This window comes from Pelodiscus sinensis, chromosome 1 (assembly GCF_052426305.1).
Source record: "Pelodiscus sinensis isolate ZL-2025 chromosome 1, ASM5242630v1, whole genome shotgun sequence".
Classification (NCBI taxonomy): Eukaryota; Metazoa; Chordata; order Testudines; family Trionychidae; genus Pelodiscus; species Pelodiscus sinensis.
Window position 1 is genome coordinate 8299424 of NC_143052.1, and position 24704 is coordinate 8324127.

General features: G+C 47.7%; 1 protein-coding gene across 2 annotated transcripts in view; it reads left to right on the plus strand.

Annotated features, from left to right (window-relative positions):
• Positions 1-24704, plus strand: part of PLXNA4 (plexin A4) — a 689852-nt gene that overhangs the window by 65287 nt on the left and 599861 nt on the right. For both annotated transcript variants that reach the window (XM_075925673.2, XM_075925677.2), the window contains exon 3: positions 8784-8966. In XM_075925673.2, coding sequence (XP_075781788.1) covers positions 8784-8966 — 183 coding nt within the window. The remainder of the gene's footprint in view (positions 1-8783; positions 8967-24704) is intronic.

The window sequence follows — 24704 nt, forward strand, 5'->3', positions numbered from 1 at the left end:
TTTTGTTAGAAGACAGTGCCTCTTTCCGTTGGAAAGATCTTGAAATTGACTGATGAAAGAGGTGCTTTGTTTCTCTTTGCAAAGACCTAAATACCTTGTGATGCTGAATCCGTATTCCTATCGGCTGTTTAGATCAGCTCTGCTAGAAGCAAGACCAATCTAAGTGTGTGTAGGCAAGCTGCTGGCTGCAGCAGCCGAGAGGGTAACAACTGGCATGAGTAGCCGAGTACCTGCCACTGTACAAAGAGAGGACTTCTAGCTGTTAGCTGGAAATCAAAAGCAAACCTGGTCACTGGAGACAGGCTGATCTCGAATGAATCTCTGGGATAGCTTTGCAGACTCATAAGGTCCCTGGAAAAAGGCTCTTCTGCTGCTGTGTGCTTTGATTAGTGCGAGAGACGCTGCCAAAGTGAAGGCGAGGGAACTAGGGAAGGCTAATCCCGCATGTCGGATTTCCCCAAAATATGGATTAGGAGTGTTCTTTATCCGGGGCTCTTTAGAGACACCTCGCTAAAGCAGAGGTTTAAAGGACAATTGAGGTTTCAGTGCCCGGCTGATATCTAGGACTGAAAATCCGCCAGCTTGGTCACGTTGTTCTCTTCCGCCTGTGGGATCAGATGAAGTTGTGGAAAGGGACATGTCAGAACTGTAATCCCTCTGCTGAGATGCAGGTTCGGAGCGGCCCTAGCAAGAGCAGAGATCTGCACATGCTGCTGTCGGCCCAGCAAAATCATTCTTTCCAGGAGGGCTTGGTGCTCTTTCTCCTGGACTCCATCTAGGGAACACCACCGACCCGCCAGAGTCCTTCACGAAATCAAACCACTCTTCACGCATCCTCTCGATTTCCTAAGCGAATGCACGGCCCAGGCTGCAGGTGTCCAGTGGCAGCCATAGAATAGGGAGGATGAAAACCGAGGCAGCGAGACATTTCCCAGCTGTCCAGGCTGTTGGGATATGTGAAAATTAACAGGGGTCTGGAATAGTGGTAAGTAGTCAGGCACAGCAGTCATGGCCCTTTAAACACGTTTTTCCCCTTTGTCCTGGCGCCTTGAATGATGGTTGCACTGAACAGCATCTTGTTTTGTCTTTGCACTTGCCCTGTAAAAACATGTTCAGGGTCAGAATTCTTCTCCCCCTCCCTAGATGCTGTTGATTAAGACACTATCTAATGCTGATTTAACTGCAAACCAGTAAACAACAAACGGGGGTGGATATAATTGTATTCATCACCTGCTTATTAATATTCATTATATGGGAGGTAGCATTACTAAATAAGGTTTTAGGGAAAGTAGCGACAGACGTGTGAATTAACATACTAAAATAGATAAACGGGTGTAATTGATGCCACTCATAACGTTATGTTGGGGGGTCTGAGGTTAACGTGTGCGGGCAACAAAGCAGTTCCCGTCGCCTGTTTCTTCTCTAATGCAAGCACCAGTCCTGATCTGGAGTGGGAGCAGCAAGAACTGTCCTGTTTCCTTGTAAATGTAATGGGGGAATGGCCAATTATTTCACGTGACAGTGTTTTGGGCACAAGGTTCGAATACAATGGGCCCCAAACTGTGGGGAAGGCGAGGGGAAGAGATGGCAGGCCAAGCCAGGCCAGCCCCCCGAGGGGTTGGGGAGGATGCTGCAGCCCTGGCTCCTGACTCTGTGCTTGATCCCTTCCCCAGCCTTGGCCCCTGGGCACAGCTCTGTCCCTGGCATCACCCTCAGGCCCCGGCAACGGTCGCGTTCCTCAGCTCCTGGCCCCATCCTCAGCCTTGGTCTCTGGCTGCAGCTTCCGCCCTAGCCCCCTCACTCTTGTCTGTGCCCAGTCCCTCCCTCCAACTGAGGCCCCGCCTCCAGGAGGCCTTTGGGGACATGGACAGGGGAAGAAGGCAGCATGACCCTCAAAAGTTTGGGGATTACTGTTCTAGTAGTACCTTGCAAATGAATCTGTCCTCACAGTATCCCCAGGAGGGATTATTATCCCCATTTTGCAGTTGGGAAACCAAGGCGCAAAGATGACATGACTTGCCACAGGTCTTCGTTTGTGTCAGGAACGGAACCCCGATGTCCCAGCATCCAGTCCTGCATTTCAGTCACATGACCATCTTCTAGACTGGATTTGAACTGATCGGCTGCGTCTAGACTGGCATGATTTTGCGCAAATACTTTTAACGGAAAAACGTTTCCGTTAAAAGTATTTGTGCAAGAGAGCGTCTACACTGGCACGGAGGCTTTTGCGCAAAAGACATCTTTTGCACAAAAGCCTCCGTGCCAGTGTAGACGCTCTCTTGCGCAAGAAAGCTTCGATGGCCATTTTAGCCATTGGGCTTTCTTGCGCAAGAAATTAACTTGGCTGTCTACACTGGCCCTCTTGCGCAAGAATACTTGCACAAGAGGGCTTATCCCTGAGCAGGAGCATCGGAGTATTTGTGCAAGAACCACTGATTTTGTACGATACAAAGTCAGTGTTCTTGAGCAAATACTCGCGGCCAGTGTAGACAGGCGGCAAGATTTTGTGCAAAAGCAATTGCTTTTGCGCAAAATCTTGCCAGTCTAGATGCAGCCATACAGTGATTGAGAGGGGAAAACCTTGGATCCTAGTCCCATTCCCTCAGTCTATCCTTCTGCACTTTTCAGAGACCTAATTTGACAACACCTCTCCTGAAATATCTGGCTTTCCTATTGCATTAATAGATGCGCTGCCGTTTTCGTTCTGAAAAGTAGTTAATACAAAATTGTCTCGCAGAGAAGGCACTGGAGAGTTTAGCGCAGCTACTCTATATTGCCTGTAGGAATATCCATGAAAATACTCACCGTGCCTCTCTATCATAAATCTGAACTTACTTTAATATTTCTCCTGACTTAAGGAGATGGTATATTGCTACCTTAGCAATGGAGAAGCAACGGTGTTTATATCTGAGCGCCACAACTTGCACGATGTGGGGGGTTGTATAGATAGAGGGCTTTTTTGTATTTCGGCAGTCGATCTCAGAGAAAGAGTCAGGTGAGCTGAAAATCATTACCACATGATGTGCTTCATTTGTTCACTTCCGTCCTTTTTCCGAACTTGGGGACAGTTGCTTGCATCGCAAAAAGTATCCCTTTAGTGGCCTTATTGGCATTTGCGCCAGAGAAGGGGAGTGAATGAAGACTGAACTACATGTCGTCTGGTTGGGTTGGAGAATATTGTGGGGGACTGTGGCCCTGCAGCTGCCTCTTCTGGGGATGACCGCACATGTTTCACTCTTGCGAAGTACCCATGAGCGACCGGGTGTGTGTGTTAATGAAATCAACAGGGTTTCACCTTTTGTTTTGCGTCTATAATGGACAAAAGTTGTGACACTGATCTGATTTCAATGCAAAACACAAGTTTATTTGGAGCCAGGTCGTCTCAAGCAAGGGAATAAGTCATAGCAATCAGATTTGAGTCTCTACCAGGGGGAACGACAGACTTGTCAGGCCCCTGGGTAAGGTTTGGGGGGGCCCAGCTCTGTGCTTCTGGAAGGGGCAGGGTCTTGGGTAGAAGGGGTGAAGCAAGGCAGCCAACCCTCAGTACCACCTGGAGTGCACCCCACCATGCTTTGGTGGCAATTTAAAGGGCCCAGGGCTCCGGCCACCACCGCTCCTGCAGTGGCAGTGGTGGTGGCCGAGAGCCCTTGGGCCCTTTTAAATTGCCAGGTTCTGGGACAACTGTCTCCCCCAACCCCCATCTATAAGCGACTTGGTTTCCACTTATCTTATCTTCTTTATCTGGAGCTGTACCTAGCTCAGTCAGCTGTTGTGTTCAGTGCTGGAATCACTTGGTGAGATTTTTACAGCCTGCATCATGCAAGAGGGACAATGAGATGATCATTATGGTCCCTTCTGACCTTTAGCTCTTCTAGCCAGACTGGTCACCATGTGCTGCAGTTAGGTGAGTGGAGTATGAGGTTAGATAGTTACACTAGAGATGCTTGGCCCCATGTCTAAGGATCACATGCCGACCAGCCTTTACCTGTCAGTGCTTGGGTTTCATGGCTCCCATTAATGATTGTTTTCGCACCAATAAGGTGGGGCTTCTCTATTTCCCTCTCCGTCTGTCTGACAAACTGGGACAGGCTAAGTGTGGGTCTGGTTTTATTACATATGTGAAACACGAATCATGATAAAGTTTGCGAAGGGTTCTGATCAAATTGGGCCTGGCTGCAAATTAATCGTGGTGCCAGTTCATAAGAACTGCCAATCTGTCTCAAACTAGCACTCTCTGAAGCTTGCAATCCTATCTCTCATAATGAAGTATCATGTTCTTCAGAGAGAAACCCAGTGGCACACAGCTACTGAATAATCAATTCATAGTGTTTGTTCCTGACCACATGCAATTGGTGGTTGACTGATGCCCTGAAGCATGATGATTTATATCCCATTTATATTTTTCATCCTATGTAGTGTAACAATTGACATTTCCATCCATATAAACATTCAGCCTTTGTTCAAATCCTACTAGTATCTGGATCCCAATGGTGTCTAGCTTCATTGAGATCTACAAGATAATTGCTGAATATGATTCTGTAATGCAAAGGATGAATTTGGCCTCTGGGGTTTGGCTATACACTTTATGAGCTAAATTGTCTATCTGCCTGTAAACTCATAGCACCCAAACTGTGATTCGTGAGGCATAACAAGGTGGGTCTTACCACCAAGAGCGCCTCCTGCTGGGAATTAGCCTCTTTGCTGCTGGAGCGCCCCCTTCTGGCTGGTGTCTCACCCACTGTTACTTGTTATTCTCCACAACTCTAGGGCTATATCTACACTCGCGGCTTCTTGCGCCAGAAATATGCAAATGAGGCTAAGCGTGGAATATCACTGAGCCTCATTTGCATACCTAATGAGCCACCAGTTTTGCCGAAGAAGCTCTTGCGCCAGGAGGAGCTGTCTACACTGCCCCTTCTTGTAGAAGAAAAACCCTCTTGTGCAATGCCGTTAAGCCAATTATTTTCAGGAATAACGGCATTGCGCAAGAGGGGTTTTCTTGCACAAGAAGGAGCAGTGTAGACAGCTCCTTCTGGCGCAAGAGCCTCTTCTGCAAAAATGGCAGCTCAGTAGGCATGCAAATGAGGTTCGGCAATATTCCACGCTTAGCCTCATTTGCATATTTCTGGTGCAAGAAGCCACAAGTGTAGACATAGCCCAAAGTCAGAGCCCACATCTCTCCCAGATCATGTTGCCCTCCTACTAGGGTACTGCCCTGCCATATTGCCCCCATACTCTGGAGTCCTCCGCCTCAATCCCCCTATGCCCATCTTGCCTCAGTGACCCACTGCCAGTCTTCATCTAGCCCCTGCCACAGGGGCAAACCACAGTCTGAAATAGCCACTCACCATTAGCAAAGGGGCGTGGACCTGCTGCTTTCGCCTATCCTGGCTACTTCCCCACAGTCCGTGTTGCATGGCGTGGCGTGCTCCTAGCATCCCTAGTAATTAGGTCCCTCCTACTCCCCAGTCAGAGCCAAAGTGTCTCTTCCTTCCTCCCTCTTTGAACCCTTATTTATACAGCCCACAGCTGGGCCCTAATTGGCAGCTATCAGCTGCAGCTGCTAGCTCCATGGCTCCAGCCCTCCTCCAGGGCTTGGTTTTAACCCTTTACAGAGCCAGTGCAGGGCAGGTGCCCCATCACATGGAGTCGTAAGATTTGATCCATGCTCTCTGAAATGATGTTTTAATTCTGAAGGTGCAGTCTCCAGAGGTTAATGACAGCTCAGAGCTTGCTGTTCTTTTCTAATGGCTCTTTGAATGCTTTTGGGGGCTTTGTATGTTTATAACTATTTTTAGGACCCATTACTTTCCCGTTCAATAAAACCATCTGCAATTATTCCCTGTAATTGCCAGGTGAAGACAAAGCTGATCAACTGCAGGTTTTTATTGCTAGGGAACTCAAGCAAGGAGCAGCAGTTTCTAGCCATGTGTCAAGGAAGATGCAAGCAAATATCATGGTAATCCTCATGATAATTTATTATTGATCTAAGAAAATTAGACAAACATGTCGCACACTTATTTAATTAACTCTTATAGCCCTCAATCCTTAACCACATGCTTAAACACTTTGATGGATCAGGTTCATAGATCCTATTGCCTTGGCAAATGTGCTATTATACACCACAGTGTGGCCTTCTAGAGCTGCCACCTTGTCATATCTAGTGCACTATGCCCGACTGGAATGTCTCAGCATCAGCACTGACAGAACTGCAAAAGCACATATTGCTTCTACTGGAGGTAAAGGAGAGTACCTCTATTAACAGCATAGGGCTCCCTAAATTCCAGTCCCATGCCCTCCTCACTAAACCAAGTTGCCTAGAGCTTAGAAGAGATGTCTGGGCCAACGCCATCTGCTACAACAAATACATTACCCATTGATGTTCTAGGAAGCACCATCAAACAAACCTAAACCATATGCTAAACCAAATGCGCTCACAGCTTCCACTACACGCTGGTGGTTGTCCACTTTGGGTCTAGTGCACAGTTCCAAAAAGGAAAGTCCAACCCTAAAGATTTTGAATCTAGGAAAAGACAGTCACAGCTCACCAGAGGGTAGTGGCTGGCAAGGTATATAAGTTGACAGGACAATTTTTTTCAGGTTGTTAGGACTTTACTGATGTCTTCAGGATTTGGAAAGAAAGAGAGAGCCACTACAGAGCTCCAGTCCTCCATGGGCCTAAAGTGCTTTCCAGACACTTAGGGTACGTCTAGACTACAGGGTTTTGTCGACAGAAGTTTTGTCGACAGATACTGTCGACAAAACTTCTGTCGACAAAGAGCGTCTAGACTACATTCAGTTCTGTCGACAAAGCAAGCTGCTTTGTCGACAAAATCCTGTAGTCTAGACACAACCCTACATGCAATAACACCTTCTGTCGACAGAACTCTGTCGACAGAAGGTGTTATGCCTCGTAAAATGAGGTTTACCAGCGTCGACAAAACTGCTGAGTTCTGTCGACGTTATGTCGACAGAACTCAGCAGTAGTGTAGATGCAGGTATAGTTTTGTCGACAAAAGTCCACTTTTGTCGACAAAACTCTGTAGTCTAGACACACCCTTAATCTCCCTCTGAAGTAGGGAGGCATTTGTGACCTCCATTTTACTCTGAGGGGAAACTGAGACCTGGAGAAGCTAGCTGGCTTGACCAAGCTCACATTGTCTCACTGGGCAAGTCAGAATAGAACCCAGGAGTCTTGGCTTTGATTGCCTTACAGGGATAAGGTGGGCGAGGGAATATCCTTTAGTGGAACACCTTGTGTTAGTGAGAGAGAGAGACAAGCTTCCAAGCCACATTGAGCCCTTCTTTGGGCCTGGGAAATGAGTTCTTTGGGTGCAATTCAGACACCACCTCGGATTGTTTAAGCTGAGCTTCTTAACAGACCACGGGCTTGGTTAAGTCATGAATGACAAACCAATTGGCAAAAGGACTAAGGTGGGATGGTCTAGGGGACAGGATACAGGAGGGCCTGGATTCTATGCAGGAATCTGCCCCTGACCTGCAGGCACCATTTGCAAGGACGGCACAGCCTTTCCAAGAGTGGGGGGGGTCAGGGCCTCCTGCCCCCTCTGGGGCCCGGCCTCTATCCTTTCTCTTTCCTCTGAAGCCCCGGTCCAGGCCAACCTGGAAGCAGAAGCTGAACTGGGAAGCCACAACCCTCTGCCTGCCTGGGTTGGAAGGGTGCCCGAGAGCACCCCTGGGACTGAGAGCAGCCCCCGACTTGTGTCCCTGCCCCCAAACTCTTGCCCAAGGCAGGCGGAGGGTCAGCGGCACCCCACAGCTGCCCATGCGGCTTTTGTTCCAGCCTGTCTCTGACTGGCGGGGTGGGGCCTCGGAGCTGCAGCCCAGCTATTGTAAGAGCCACACAGGCCGTTGTGGAAACCCGGGGACCCTCCACCTACCTTGTGCAGGGAGTCTGGGGGCAGTCGACACAGATCAGTGCTGATCTTAGGGGGGCCCCATCCTGGGAAGGTGGATGGTCCATGACTCCCCACAGCTGCCTGGTCTCCCTGGCTGGCCTCCAGCTACAGGCCTAGCCAGGAGTGGAGCCTTGAGCGGGAGAGAAAGGGAGGGATGGCACGGCCTGTGGTGAAAAGCAGACAGGTCAAGCCTGTCCATTTTCAAATGTGGCTTATCCATGTCCCCAGGCCCCCTCCTTCTTCCAGCACCTCAGCTAGTTGTCTTTAGACTAAGTTCTTTGGGCCACGGACTGTCTCTCACTGTGGCTCTGTCTAGACTGGCCAGTTTTTCCGGAAAATCAGCTGCTTTTCCGGAAAAACTTGCCAGCTGTCTACACTGGCCGCTTGAACTTCCGCAAAAGCACTGACGATCTCATGTAAGAAATCAGTGCTTCTTGCAGACATACTAGGCTGCTCCCGTTCAGGCAAAAGTCCCTTTTGCGCAAAGCTTTTGCGCAAAAGGGCCAGTGTAGACAGCTCAGATTTGTTTTCCGCAAAAAAGCCCCGATCGTGAAAATGGCAATCGGGGCTCTTTTGCGGAAAAGAGTGTCTAGATTGGCCACGGACTCTTTTCCACAAAAAGTGCTTTTGCGGAAAAGCGTCCGTGCCAATCTAGATGCTCTGTTCCGCAAATGCTGTTAACAGAAAACTTTTCCGTTAAAAGCATTTCCGGAAAATCATGCCAATCTAGACGCGGCCTGTGTGTTTGTAGCATCTGGTACACAGCCCTGGTCTTAATTAAGAAACCCCTAGGTACTCCTGTATTATTACTCCATATTCAGTGGCCTCATTCTCTCTTCCTCTCTACCCCCATTCTGTTCACAGCTGTTAACAATCAATGACGATTTCTGTGGCCTGGATATGAATGCCCCTCTGGGAGTATCGGAGATGGTGCGAGGACTCCCCATCTTCACCGAAGATGGGGACAGGATGACGTCAGTGATTGCCTACGTCTACAAGAACCACTCGCTGGCGTTCGTGGGCACCAAGAGTGGCAAGCTGAAAAAGGTAAGCCTGGCCCGGCGTGGCCTTCCCAAGTCAGTGCTGCCAGTTGCTATGGAGACTGGCTGTGTTGAGATGAGTGGGGAGCGTTTAATAGGCCCGGTGCACAGTTACCTATTTTGTGAGTTGAACTGCATTGGTCGGTACAAGATTGTACTTCAGCTCTGAGGGGCTAGGCTGACATGACGGGAGGGATGCAGTTTTCCCCCTTAATGTTGTGCCTTCCAAAAGATGCATGACCATGGGTCTAGCCACCTTCAGACTTTGAGGTAGAATAGATCCAAGTACAAACTTCTTTTTAGGTCAGACGGTCTAATTAAAAGGCAGGTCACAGGGTGTCTGCATGCGCTGGGGAGGAAGAACTTGCTGGCATTGTGGGTTATTAAGAAATATGACTCATGCTTTGGAGGTGTTCCTTCAGACCGATGTGACCAGACATGCTTTTATCACAAACCTAGCAGGGAAGTTAGTAGTTGCTTTATCTGAGTAAGGCTGAATGTGTGGCTATGCAAAGGGAGAGGGATTTCTATGAAAGAGGAGCTGTGTTTGAAAGGTAATAAGCATGGTGTTTACTGGGTAACTATGGTCAGCTCCATATAAATAAATACTCTCTTGATGATATCTGGGCTTAAGTCCGGTCTCAAAGCTATTAGGCACCCTCCAAATGAATGGTGCATATCCATGGCTTAACTTTAGCTTTGTATGGTAGCAGCTGCTGTTATTTATTATACAGGGCACTAGTGATTGTCTTCTGAAGCTAAAAGCAAGAATGAATGACTTTTGCCAGTTGTTTTGGCAGGTGCTTTATGCTTAAGCTGTTCAGAACCATTCAAGTACCTCCCAATACTAAAAATGGGCTCTTTTAGCACCCCATCTGATGCAGGATCAGGCTGTTAGACTTTGCCCGGATAATGGAGCTGGAAGATGTTTCTGCTGCAAAATGTGGTTTTGTGTCACTACCACATCAGGACACAGAAGTGTGGGAGTGCCTCTCTAGAATGTAGAACTGGGATGTGTACTGAGCAATCTTTGTGGCGAAACCGGGGAAGCTGTCAATCTTGGGAAGAAAACTTGGGCTGGGGATTTTGTGTTTTCATTTTGAATTCCTTTTGTGAATTAAGTAAACCCCAAGAGCGTGCGGGGGTGGGTGGGAGGTAAGTGGTGAGCTGTTACAACTTGTACTGTGTCTGGAGCAGGGTGAGGGAAGCCATGTGCTCGCAGATATCTTTTGCTTGCTTTTCACCTTAGAAATATCAGGCATGGCAAGTCTGCTCCTGCCTTCTCTGTTCATGTCGAGGTCTGCCCCGGGAGGACCAAAAGACATTCATTGGAACGGTTTCAGTCCCAAATGAAAGGGGGTCGGGCTGTTGAATCGTCAATACGTTTTCCCCTCTCCCCCCCACGGCTGTGTGTTCAGATGTGTGTGAAATGGGCTCAACCAAAACAAGCTGAGTAGTTTGTAAACCATTGGGGGTAAAAATCATTTCCCCTTCCACCAGTGAATGACTTTCCACTTCTTTGTTATCTGTGATGTCACAGTAACCTAGCTAATTCTTCAGCTGCCTGCATTGACTACTAGCAAAAAGAATAGTGCACCCTCACTGCTTTCATACTTTCTTTGAGGTCATAAGAAGCAAAATAGGGCATGAGCTCTTTTTCCCCCTCCTTTTCAGGTCTCTTATAAGATCTAGGAATGAGTCTCTTTCTGTTGGGAGCATAGAAAACCAGGGCATACAGGCTGGGAGCTGGGAAGGCTTTTATTTTTACTGTGTGTGCTGGAGACCAGGGGCATCCTTTTAGGGTAAAGAATCGGAGGAGGGAATCTGAGCCGCTGTCAGCAACCCTGGAGAGCTGCCTTTTGTTCCATGTGTACTAACTGTGACTAATGTTCTGCAGCCAGGAGCTAACTGGGAATGGACAGGGGAGCAGTGCAGGAGCCTGGAGGCTGGGATCAGCCAACTCTGTCCTTTTGAGAAGCAGCTTTTCCCCCTGTAGGGTGTAGAAGGCTTCACTGGTCCAGGAAATGTTGGTCTCTCTATTTGTTTTAGCCCAGCAAATCTGGGGGGCCCATTCCCCGCAGAAATCTCTCTCATTCCACCGTCTGGCTTGCTAAGAGAACAGGATGTGATGCCCATCAGTACAGCGACTGTGATTCTTCAGCCTAGAAGGGTCAACAGTAGGCAACAGCTCAGAGCTCAGAACACCAGCCTCCCTCCCCCTCCGCATCCCATGTATCCTGGGAAATTAAAGGGCCAGTCTGGTACTTATTGTAGGCATGTGGCTTTGCCACTAGCTCTGCGCAAGAGCCTCCTTCTTTCACCTGGATCTAACTGGTGTCTGCCAAACCATCTCAGGCTTTTTGGGGAGCTTCCCATTTGGTTTTGCCTTGCCAGTCTGAGGTTCTGGTTCAGTAGCAGGGTAAGAGAAGCAGCCAAGAGAGCTGGTTTCAGGCCCCCCCCCCCACCCCCCGCCACATTGATGCTGCAGCTTCTGGTACATCCAATAAGTAAACTCTTTGAGATGAGAGAAATGCCTTCTATGGGCAAATCAGGCTAGCTCCACACTAAAAGGGAGCAACTCCTGCTATGTTAATTACATAGCCACACCCACAGCGGGAGGCCAACAGAAGCCAACGCTCCCATTGGCTTCCCTTACTCCTTGCAGAAGCAGGAGTTCCAGCTGAATGCCTTCTGAGTTTGATACAGCAGGTCTTAACTAGACTCGCTAAATCCAACTCCGGAAGATCGATCATGGCGATGTTGATCTTCCATTTGGTGAAGACATGGACTCAGTTTCTGAAATAACTTATGTAGGATTAGATGAACCTCTGGGTCCCTGTGGTCCAAGGCCAGAGGTCTTCCTGTGCTTGTCTTCCAGGGGGTCCTAGCAACAATATTTCATTACTCCTCCCACCCCCAGACAATTGGTGTAATGTTGCCAGTGGGGCCATCCCTGGTGATCCATTTCTGGGTCAGTCAGATTAGGTGAGGAAGAATGCACAAGGGATGGAGTTATAAGACACTTGTTTGCCTTAAAGGTACAGAGTATATTTATATATTGGTACTGAAAAGGTTTGTTGCAAGTAATTAGCAGAATATGTTGGAGAAGCTCTGTGTCTCTGCAATTAAGAATGTATTGATTTGTGTGCATGTGTATGAGTATGTGTATTTTTATATAAGTGATACAGAGCATGTCTCAAATTCTCAAGCCACACAGTTTGTGCAAATTAGTCAGTCATCAAGCAATATCAGTTGGTTGATATACAAATGTTATACACGTCAAAGGAATTTTCTAGTGACATGCAATTGAAGTAAAATATTGAGCTTTACAAGAACACATCATTAGAATGAAAACTAGCGGTGTATCAAAAATCTGGCCATGTAACCAAGACAACAAAGAAGAAAGAAAAGGGAAAACCAAGATAGAGTGGAGAAGGAGTGAGGGAAACAGAATGAAGAGATAAAAAGGACAAAAAGCAAAGTGGTCTAGAAGAAAATTAACCCATGGCACGAGCGCATGTTAGAAACTGAAGCTGGAAATGTTAATTGAAAGGTTTGGGGAAGGCTGGTGTCACTTATGAGCTGAGAGAAGGGGTGATTCAGTGGTTAAAGTGTTGAGGCTAAATACCCAGGATCAAGTCCCTGCTCTGCCCCAAACTTTATGTGACCTTGTAGAAAACATGTAGCTTATCTGGGCCTCAGTTCCCCATCTGTAAAATGGACGCAATACTTTCTTTACACAGGGAAGTACTGTGATAATTAATACACTAAAGATTGTGAGTTGCTTAGATATTTGTTAATGGTGGCCATATAAATTCCTTAAATAGATTATATATCTTTGGAAGAAATATAAAGCCAAAGTCCTGACTACCTCTGGTCACTAAATACTCTGTGGGGGCCTTAAATGTGTGGGTAGACCAGTTATTAGCAGTGATGGACATCCTGCAGCCCGTAAGACCACATGCAGTCCATTGGGATTCTATGTGTGACCTGCAAGACATTTTGTGTACAGTTGCTCACATGCAGGGTTGCCATATTCTGCTGGTTTCCATCTGTATAGTTTTTTTCCTACCGGTATTATTGAAGTGACACACACATAAAGCCAGGGCACGTGAAGTGAGGTGCGTGCTGATTGCGCACAACACTGACTGTGACAGCCGTGCGCTCCCTCTGCGTTGTTGTTGCTGTGGTTCAGTTGGCATGCCCCGCAAATTGTAGGCGCGTTAGCAAAACTTCCCCACCCTGGGAGACCGTCTTGGTTATGACAGTCTTGTGGCCCATTGAGATGAAGGAGGTGGCCTGTTCACTAGTCTAGGTTGCCCATTGGTGAGCTATAGACGTCAAGGATCTGTGTCCAAGCTAAAAATCAACCACCTAATCATTATCCTAGTTTTAGGGAAGGGTAGATGATTATGCAGAGTGGAGGTTCAGAGGGGAGGGAGGGTTTAAAGTTTGGTCTGGAGAGAAAGCTGCATCAATTCAACCCTGTGGGGAGTGATTTCCAACCAACTCTCTCAACAGCGCTATGCTGTAACTCTCTCAACATCACTGTGCCATAGCTGAGTAGGGGGAGGGATAGATTTATTTATTCAACAACATTTTACCAAGATAAATAATTCTCAGAGATGTGAAAACAGCAGCGGAGCGAGCATGGTAGTGGTGGCAGTGTGTGGGTTTGTGTAATTGGGCAGCATGACTGCAGAATGCTAAAGCACTTGTGTAAGGAAGAAGATTTTTTTTTCTTCCCCCCGACTCTATTTGTGTCCAAAGAAACTGAGCTAATAAAGGAGCCCCGGGTTTGTCATGCAGAGACGGTGAGTTCCCATTAATTGCAGGTAAATGCAGTGATCCTTTGCTATTATCCATGCGATTAGTTTTCTGAATATGCCGCTGATGATGATTTGGTTTTGATGTTCCCTGGAGGGCACCAGGCTGCTGACAGCTCCACGCAAGTTGTCAGTAGAGAAACAAACTTTTCTCCTTTCTTCCGCTTTGAGGGAGTATGATTTGTGAATGTTTTTTTTTTTTAAACATTTGGTGACGGGGCTTGGCTACAATGCAAAATAACAGTGTGAAGTCTTCCATGTCCGCTTCTTCTTCCAGCTTCCAATGTCATCTGGAGTCTGAGAATTACACTGTTTTCTGGTGATGGAGCCGGGAGGTGCATGTCTCTCTGTCATATTTACTGACATCTCTGAAAGTTCTCTTCATCCTCCAAACATGTAGAGCCATATTATGAAAGCTCCATGACCCTAGAAGGGTTTATGTTTCTCTGCAGCCCCTATACTTTAGAAAAGCGGTTTGGTATCTGTGACCCATCCAATCCTGGACATGCTGTTCTGCCAACAAAAGAATCCAATTAGTGTCACTGGACATGGTTTACATGGACAACAGCTAACCGAGAACTGGGATGAGACCTAAGCAGGTGGGGATGACATTTGGTTGGTACCATTATGGGATGTACTCCAGCATGAGCTGGAGGTGGGCATCACTTGGATACCATGGTGATGTATACAAGATAAGGAACTCGATAGAAAGGCTTGTGTGTCCCATTACCAGACCCCTCTGGCACCCAGTTCTACTTCCTCTTTCAGCATCTGAGGACAGGCCTGTTTGTTTTTATTATCCTTAGCCTCCTCAGAGGTGGAGGTGGGGTTGCACGGGAAAAGGGTTTCCCCCATGGTCAAGTCCATGGTTGCAGACATGGCTCTGGCATCTGCTCCTTGCATTTCAGAATCTAATCTACAAACCAAGGAGCTGGAGCTGATCCTTGGGTCCAAAGAAGCTTGTTACGCTTTGTTATGCACACCTGCTGAGTGCCCCGTCTGTGCAAGGTATCCCTCCCACCCGACGGGTAACCCAACCTGACCCTTCACATCACGGTGCTGCTTAGAACCCTGAGGCTTCCAGCCACATGGGCTATATCCCAAAGCACTCAAGGTTCCTCCCAGTGCCTGGTATGGCAGAAAACCTCTTTCCAGCCACTGTGAAGGTTACCGATTCCAGGAAGAACGAGATTTGAAAGAAGCCATTTGCTCTTTGTGGCGCAGAGCACAACCCAGACTCCTTGCAGACCCCTTTTCTATGCGACCATCCAGTGATCTCGGTGCTGTGAGGTTGGGTTTGCTGTGCACTTACCTGGACTTGTTTCCTCTCTCTTGTGGGGGTTGGATGCTGCTGGTTCCCCCTCCCGCCTCGCCCCACCGAGACTCTGATTCAGAAGCTCCTTGTCATTGGAGAAAGGGGTCTCAGAGCCATGCAATGGGACTTGTAAGTGACTATGAAATCCCTCTGGGTCCAATCAGTACTTCAAAGTCTAGGAGCACTTGCTTGCTGCTGCCACCAAGCGTTTTCCGTTGACAGGGCCTTACTGTGCCTTTTTTACGTATAATTTAATGCCAGCCCAACCGAAACGCCAGAATCGAAGGGAAAAGCAGGGGTCATGTGGTAGCCCATGAAGGGCTTTCCCATGGTAAACCAGATCTGTACGCAGGGGGCTGCGAAGGGTACGAGCTCACTCCCCCCCCCCATGGGCCTCCAAATAAGCGTGAGGCTGGGGTGGCACATTGCCCCAGCCTCCGTGCTCCGGCTAGCTGGAGGAAGGCTGGGGCAGATTCCCCTCCTCTCCCCCAGGAGCAAGGCCAGGGGTGGGTCTGCACTGCGGGGGCAGGGCAGCCACCAGCCTCTCCCACGTCTTGCACCCCCGCTCCCCCCAGAAATTCCTGCCTCTGGGCCAGTAAACTGCTATCTGAACTCAGACAACTTAACTCTGAAGCAGCCAAAGTTGTCCCCAGACTACTCCATAGTGCAGGCTTTTCCTGCTACGACCAGGCAAGATGCTTCATGCTGCTTTGAGGGCAGCTGGCATGCTATGCAGCGAAGGCTTTCCTCAGGCTGGAGCAGACAGTCGTCTATGCTCCGCAATGGGCTCCTTTGCTGCCCCCCGGAGTGTGTGGGTGTGTTAGTGCCCTACAAACGTCTGAGGGAGCCATGGTTTGTAGTTGCCCTTCAAGTTCCAAAGGAGTATGCAGGTTACTGGACTGGCCAGGCTGCTCCTGGTGATATGTGAGCTCCCTTATAGCTTATTTCTTCATCTGCCCTGCCAGCTCCTCAGTCAAGACGAAGTGGGGCTCTTTAGCTGTGAAATGCTCCATCTAATGCTTGGGTGGACAGCCCAGCCAAAATAGGAGAGGACTCATGTTTTATTTTTGTCTCTATGGCTGGCTAGTTCACCTGTCTTTCATTTGATTGCCTCTTGCCTGCTGACCTCTCTTACTGGGAGCTGTGTTAATGCTCCTAATTAGTTTTGCTTTAATTTAATCTTTTGAAATAATTTTATCAAAAGAAGGACCCTTTTCTCTCCCTTCCTTATTTCACGGGCTAGTTTAATGCACAATCTCTGGGTTTCTGTTTCTGTTTCCCCTCTGTCTGCAGATAGGCCGTCATTTGCATATTTGATTAAGCTTCTTACGTTATCAGGAAGCTAGTTGGAATAACAGCCAGTCCCTGATAAGGCTCTGCACATTCATCTCTCTTTCGCCAGGAGCCATGTTATTCCCCCTGCCCAATCTGCCAGGAGTAGTTGTTTCCCTATGTCACTGCCCCTTCTTGCCTGGTGCTTTTCCTCTTTGATCTGTCTGCTGATCTCTGGCCCAGGCTGAGATTGGATGTGGTTGTTCATGCAAGGTGGCTGCTTCTTAGAGGGCAGAGAGAGCTGATAGCTGGTGTTCAGGTTCAAGAACTGTAGTGCCACTGGTGTAAATCTGGAATCACTTCCTCCATCCATGTGAACAAAACTCAGCCAAGGGCAGGGTCAGGCTGCATAAGTTCTCTTTTGGGAAGGGAGCAATAAAAGACGCACAGTCAACCTGTGGAACTCCTTGCCAGAGGATGTGGTGAAGACTAGGACTTTAACAGGGTTCAAAAAAGATCTAGACACATTTATGGAGGTTAGGTCCATCAATAGCCAAGAGGGGTAGGAATGGTGTCCCTAGCCTGGCTGTCTGGAAATGGGTGACAGGGGAGGGATCACATGAGGATTCCCTGTTGTGTTTCCACCCTCTGGGGTATCTGGTGCTGGCCACTGTCGGCAGACAGGACACTGGGCTGGATGGACCTTTGGCCTGACCAAGTCTGGCCATTCTTATGTTCTTATATGTTCTTAAAAGACCTCCCCTGTCCTTGTCCTCCTCATGTCTCCATAACTCATTTGTGCATCTCTGGCTTCCTTGCTGAGTCTGTCCTCAAAGGTGTTTTCCATTCAGTGTCCTCCACAGAGGTGGTTTTGTGAGCTGGCCACAGAACCAGAGAGCTGATTGATGGGGAGGGAAGTTCACGGAGTGTGTGGATTTTTTTCTTGTTTTCGATTCCCCTCAAATTTGCAATGTTGCCAGAAAGTCAAAACATTTTGCCCTGTTCTGTCCACCAGCTACAGACCTGTGCTATGTTTGAACCATGAACAATTCCCCTTTACGCAGTAAAAGTCTTCCATCAAATGGGCTGTGGATGCCTCATGGAAACCTTTGGGAAATATTATACAACAAATCAATTCCCCTCCAAATGCCCCGGCCATTGCCACTTGAACTACAGGAGACTCTTCATTAGTTGCTGACAGTATAGGGTCTAAGGGTGTGTCTAGACTACAGGGTTTTGTCGACAAAACTAAACCTGCATCTACACTACCGCTGAGTTCTGTCGACATAACGTCGACAGAACTCAGCAGTTTTGTCGACGCTGGTAAACCTCATTTTACGAGGAATAACGCCTTTTGTCGACAGAGTTCTGTCGACAGGTGTTATTGCATCTAGGGTTGTGTCTAGACTACAGGGTTTTGTCGACAAAGCAGCTTGCTTTGTCGACAGAACTGAATGTAGTCTAGACGCTCTTTGTTGACAAAACTTCTGTCGACAAAAGCCTGTAGTCTAGACGTACCCTAAGACACAGACTGACTAGTTCTGGTTGCTTTCAACAGAGGGTAGTGATGCATGTACATGTTACTGAAAGGGACACAGTGAAGCTAGAAACTGTAGGCTCATGTGTTCTGGTTTAATGCCCTATGTTTGAGTATATTAGCCTTGGACCATTGCTTTTTGACTAGCTCAGTGTTTCTCAAAGTGGTCCGTGATACCACTTTGTGAAACTGTTAACTGGCAAACGGTGAAACAGAGCCAATAGGAGCCACGAGGCTCCGTGGCCGTGGAACGGGTAAGTAAACAAACTGGTGTGGCCAGTGAACAGGTTTCTCAAAGTGGTTTCGTGGACCACTTTGAGAAACACTGGACTATCTTTAGCAATGAGCACGAATAGGTGGTGAGGTCTTGCTTGGTCGTTGTTTCTCGCATATGATGTGGAGCTGACACCCAACTGGAGGTCCGTTGGCTTTAACGGAGATTTATTATCTTGGGCAAAATACTTCCCTCCACCGTGCCTCAGTTTCCTTCTCGACAAACCATATTTCCCTCCCTCCTGGGCTGGGGTGAAGCCGAGCCATGTATGTCTGAGATCCTTGGGTGGAAGGCCCTATAGAAATGCATATGGTTGCTCTTCTGTTGGCCCAAGCGGGTAGTCAAAGTCTGGGGCTTTGCAAGGTTGTTTCGGTTAGGCTGAGACATGAGTGATCTGAATCAGGTATATTCTTGGTGGGGTGTCTTTTGGCTTGGTTTTTTTTTTTTAAGTAGGTAAAGTCCTGTTTCCCCAAACACAAGGCCGAACAAATAATAGCAGCTGAAAGTTTTCTTGCTCCAGAATTCCAGCGTCTGCCGCTCCAGTGAGGTGTGTGCCCTAGAAGCTCCGTTTCTGCTTCCCCTCAGGGTGGTGATATGCAGGACTCTTTCTCTGGGCTTTCTGCCTCCAAACAGGTAGCCTGGCCCCTGCATTTGCACTCTGGGAATCCCCTTAATACACACAGCTTCACTTTGGCCTGCAGTGCAGACTACTGCCATGGTCTGCAGCAGCTGTTTTTGCTATATACAGGGGCTTCCTGGCTCCTTCTACTGAGCCTAAAAGAGGGTATGGGACACGCCCATTGGTTTTAAGGAGTCCTAGGATTGTGTTTGGATCGATGATCCACTTGCTGCCAGCCATTAGCACCTTTCTGCATAACATTTCTGAATGAAATGCCAAGTGAGAAAATGCTGGCACAGTCCCGCTGGCCGGTTCTGGCCCGCCCCCCCCCCCCCCCCGGCACCGCAGCCCATGTTTGCCAAGAGTGGGATCACTCATTATTACAGGGAGGATCCTGGGAACATGAGGACAGGTGGCAACAGCATATGGGAAAGTCAATCCATTCAGGCCTCTGGACTTAAGAATTGTTCCCTGAGTGGTTCATCCAGAAGATGGTGGGAGGTGCTTTATCAGCTGGAAATAGGGTTACCAGGTGGCTCAAAAAAAATACCGGACACACTTGATCTTAGATGTGGGGGGGGGGGGCAGTGGGGGGGGGGGGGGACTGGCTGGCAGGAAGCAGGGCTGGCGGGGGGAGCGGGTTGTGCCCACAAAAGCTCTTGATACCATCTACGTGTTTTGTTAGTCTTTAAAGTGCTACCAGATTATTTGTTGTTTTCTAAGTTTATCAGCATATTTTTTTTAGTCTCTAAGGCCATGTCTACACTACAGATAAGACCAAAGCAGCCACAGTGGATCTTCTGGGGTTTGAATTAGCGGGTCTAGCAAAGACACATTAATTTGAAGTGAGAGGGCTCCTGTCGATTCTGCTAGTCCTGCTTCTACAAGGAGTGTGGGAAATCTAAGGGAGAATGTTTTCCTTTGACTTTCTGCAGTGTGGATGTCTCCAAAATGTAACGTAAACTACGCAATTAATGTAGCTGGAGTAGCGTATCTTAATTTGAATTTATCCCCAAACCCTAGTCTACACTACGATTTTTTTTTCCGAAATAACCCTACTTAGGTCAAATTAATAAGTGGAGCATCCACACTACCAAGCCCATTATTTCGAAATAATGGGCTGCTTATTTTGAAATCTGTTCTGCTTTCCTCAAGGAATAATGCTAATTTCAAAATAGTTCTTTCAAAATAGCGGTCATGTGGATGCTCTGGTGCCGCTATTTTGAAATAATGACTCCCCAGAGTAATTCAAACAAATTGCTCCTCAGTGCTTCCTGGGGCTCGAAGTCGAGGTAGCACGTCCATATTAATGGAGCCTGCCTTGGACTAATTTTGAGGCTTCCCCGTAATGAGGACATGCAATTTGGATTTTGTTATTTCAGGAGTTATTAAATCAATTTTGGTTAGTTCAAAATAGTTTCCTAGTGTAGACATGCCACTAGTGTAGACCAAACCTGAGGTACCACAGGGCTACTTGTTAATTATAAAGAGCGTGTGTGCTATTAAAATCACAGCCCCTTTTGAGTCACAAGGAGGTTGTGAAGGAACCCAGAAGAGCATGGGTGTGATGTTCCAATGGAGGGAGACACATCCTGAAGTACCTTGGTAGATTAGTCAGAGCGTTCAGTACATGCAAATTGTTTGCAAGAGCTGAGCTACTAACACACGTACAGAGGGTGGCTTTTTAAAAGAGAGTCAAGATCTGTTTGTAGAACCACAGGAAACAAAGCTAACATAATTGGACGTGTTAGCTGGGTTTGAGCGGAGACAGCAGGATGTATAAATGGACCCTAGACTATTGAAAAGGAGTTTCTCTTAGCTAACACCTGAAGCCCAGGAGCCAGAGGTTTGATTTATAAGGTAACTCTTAATTAAAAGGCAGAAGGAAACATCTCCCCTTGTTAGAATGAGTGTCTTTCAGCACGAGTCTTCCTCTCCGCTCAACTCAACCCTCCCTCCCAGCAATTCTCTGGTGCTGTGTGTGATTGGGAGTCAGCCCGATTCAATGATTACTTAGTCTTTTTAGGGCTGCTTCTGTCACTGACTTCATTTCTACCCTTAGGACAGCCTGCCCTGCAGCTTGCAGACTGTGCTACCGAGCATGGGTTTTGGTCTCACTAGATTTGTGCGAGTCCTCAGACAGACTATTAATGTCCTCTATTGAAAGGGACGCTGTCACATACAGTTAGGGGGGAAAAAACCAACAATATTGTTTCCAGCTTGGCATAGGTTGCGAAACCCACGCGGCAGGCGGAGATGAAACATCTTTTTGTTCCTCGCCAATTTGATCTCTTTCCTCTGGCGTTCTCCTCCCCCAGCTCAGCCCAGCCTCTGCCCCCTGGTGGGTTTTGATCATAATTAGAATGGATGCAGTAGGTTTATTTTGTTTTGTTTTAACAACTCCAACTTGTAACGCTGCGTCTTTTTGCGTTGGCTTCATGTGTGGTGCGCCCTGAACTCTGCAGGAATTGGCATCATTATTTGGAACTGCTAAGAGGAGCATCAAATGTTCTTTTTAATGAACCCCATAAAAATGGGCTTCTATGAAATCTTGTAGTAATGATAACTTTGGGTGTGGAGGTGTTTAGGGTCCAGAGGATCTGCCTCAGGGGTCTACGTTTTTTAAAAGCAAGAATACATTTGGGTTTAAGAACTTGGACCAGCCTGTAAATCCCCTTTAAATCTTCAGGGGGTAGCTGAGTTAGTCGGTTACAGAAAAAAACAACAAATGGTCTGGTAGCACTTTATAGGCTAACAAAACTTGTAGATGGTATCATGAGCTTTCGTGGGCACAGCCCACTTCTTCAGATGACTGGAGTTATGAGTTTGATATGAAAGCTCGAAATAAATAGGAGAAGGGAAGGGTGGGGGAGAGAAAAAGAAAAAAGGAAGGGGTGTGTGAGACAGAGCATCATTAAGTGTCTCACACCCCTTCCTTTTTTTTCTTTTTCTCCCCCCTCCCCTTCCCCTCTCCTATTTATTTCAAGCTTTCATATCCCAAATTCATAACTCCGGTCATCTGAAGAAGTGGGCTGTGCCCACGAAAGCTCATGATATCATCTACACGTTTTGTTAGTCTATAAAGTGCTACTAGACCATTTGTTGGTTTTTTTCCCCTTTAAATCTCTCTGTATATTTTAGAGAGCATCTGTCTGTCTGTATGTCTGTCTGCGAGTCTGATTGTTCAAGAATTCCTCCTACACGGTAAAAGCTAGAGCCACTGGGTAGGCAGCTTCCTCTTTTCCTAACTTAAAGCAAGGTCAGGTTTGGGTTGTGCCAGGACAACCGGAAGTCCTGGGAAAGGGGCTGTTTTCCATAACATGCAAAGGGAGGGGCTGCTGTTCGGAGGGGTGCGATATGAAAGTGACCACTGGGGGCAGCAGTACCACCAAGGGAGTGGCCCTTGCATCTTTCCTGCCAGCATGCTGGGAAAGTAGCGTCCCGGTCTCAAACCCCTCCCCTCTTCTTGCCCTTGGCTGCAGTGCCAGAGTGGGGCACAGGGAGATCAGGCCCCTGGCAGCCAGTGGGGCTTGGGAGGGGGAGAACAGACCCCTAGGGGTCTGGGCTGGGAGAAAACAGGCCCCTGGCAGGCAGAGGGGGCTCTGTGGGGAGAGAAAAGTCTTCTGGCGGGCTGGGGATGGGGAGAGAACAGGTCTCTGGCTTCCAGCCTCCTGCTCCCCCTCTTCTCACATTCCCAAGGCCCTGCCCTCAAGGACCCAGGCAACGTTGGATAAGTCTGTTAGTTAAACGATAAGCAAGCCCAGCAGGTCTCTACTGCTTGGTGAAATTCCCAACCCTGTGATTGCCTGCTGAGGGTGTAGATGTAAGGTTTCAAGGATGGAACGGGATTATTAGTCAATGCGATTCCCCCCAATTGTAGTCCTATTGTGCCCTGTTGAGGCTGGAGACTGTTGCTCTAAATGATACTCTAGGGATTATTCATCATCATCTGTATTAGGAGCCCAGGTCCTGAACAGACCCTGCCTGGTGCAAGATACTGTACAAACACGGAAGAAGTAGATGACGTGCCCCCCCATAGAGTTTACAGTATAAATATTCCTTTAGGCCTCGCCTCGCCCCGATGGTCTCGCAGCTGGGTGATCAGCAATAAAGCGCGTGCCTCAGTTGCCGTTACACGTGTCCGTGTGTACCCCAACGCTACGTCTGGTGTTGTGGAAGGATCTGATTTCCTAAGTGTAGCAAGGTTAGGCAGGCGCGGTATGTGGAGAGCCTGAAGAGAAATAGAGGTGCTGCAGGAAGTGAGGCTGGCTTGGTCGCTGGTGTGCTACCCTCTGAATTGGTGCTGAAACGCTGCCCTGTTGGTGTTGTGTTGCTAAGGGGCAGCATGTGACTGCGATGCGACTGATGAGATACAAAACTGAGGCCGCATTCCACAGAGGCTCAGCGTTGATCTTATGTGTTGTTACCATAATTGTAATTGTGACCATCAGGTTTGAGATCCCCCCAGCCAGGGGAGAACAGGGGGTCTGAACCCCAAAGAGTAACAAATTCAAGCAATTGGCTGTATACAGAGATAATATGTGCAGAATTATGTCCAGTAAGGTCTTTGTTGAAAGCTTGCAATGTTCTGAACTTGATGGTCATTCTAAGATATGGACACAGACAGTAGGTACAAAGCTATATACTTGTATATAGACTAGGATGCTCATGACATGTACTACCATTTCAGATACATCTCGCAGCAGAGAGGGTCTCCTCCCAAGTCAGTTGTTTATGTGAAACTAAATTTAAGTACCCATCTATTAGCCATCCAGGAAGAGACAATGGTGGACCAGTAGAGTTAGTGGAAAAACACTGAAACAACTTGAAAGTGAGAGAAAACTGCAGTTTTGGAAAGCTAAGACTATGTACACACTCCAGCTTAAGTCGGTAGAAGTTACGTTGCTTTGGGGTGTGAATAGGCCACCTTTATGAGTGACATAAGTTACACCAACCTAAGCGCCTGTATGGACAGAGCTGTGTTGGTGGGAGAACTTCTGCTAGTGACATAGCTACTGCTGTTTGTGCGGGATGGAGTAATTAAGTTGATGGGAGATCTCTCTCCTGTCGATTAGAACATCTGCACTAGCAGCTGCAGATGCACCAAGCTCTGTGGTGTAGCTGTAAGGTGCATCTATACCACAGGGCTTACCTCGAAAGAAACTACATAAATTGAGCTACGTCAATTGCGTATCTTATTTCGATATAGGGAGAGTCTACACAGCACTTATTTCAAAATAGAGCACTCTTCCTCCGACTTCCCTTATTCCTCGTACAATGAGGGCTACAGGTGTTGGCGTAAAAAGTCCTCCAGCTTGACAGTATTTTGACACTATTTCAAAATAACTGACTGCAGTGTAGACGTGGACTAAGTTATTTCGGAATAGCGCTAGTTATTTCGAAATAGTGTTGCAGTGTAGATGTACCCCTAGTCTAAGATAGGAGGGAGTTTCCTCACCTTGCATCACCAAAGTCTGACAGAGGGGACCCCCCCACGCCCTTAAAAGAGAGTGTGTTTGTGAAGGGCAGCCAGAAATGGAAGGGTAGCATCTGAGTATGGTGCTTTCCATGAAACACTAGATCCATCCCCATGACAGAGCACTAGGAAACTGTCCAGAGGCAGTAAGTAATTTGTATGAGAAAGGGGAGTTTAGCTAATAGAGACATCTGAAGCCTGAGGTTGCATCCTTATGTTTGCTTTCGTTCTCTCTTGCCTGCTTTTCTTCCCCGTTTCATCTTTGAGTCTGATTTTTCTATTGGAAAAAAAAAAACCCTTTTTGTTTATTTTCACCCCAAGCAGGTCTCTGTTGTGCAAACCGTGTGCGCCAAAGTGAGCTGATAACCAGGGGCAGGTTTCACTCCCCTGGGGGCAGTAAGACAGAGGGGAAAAAGTCCAAGTGTC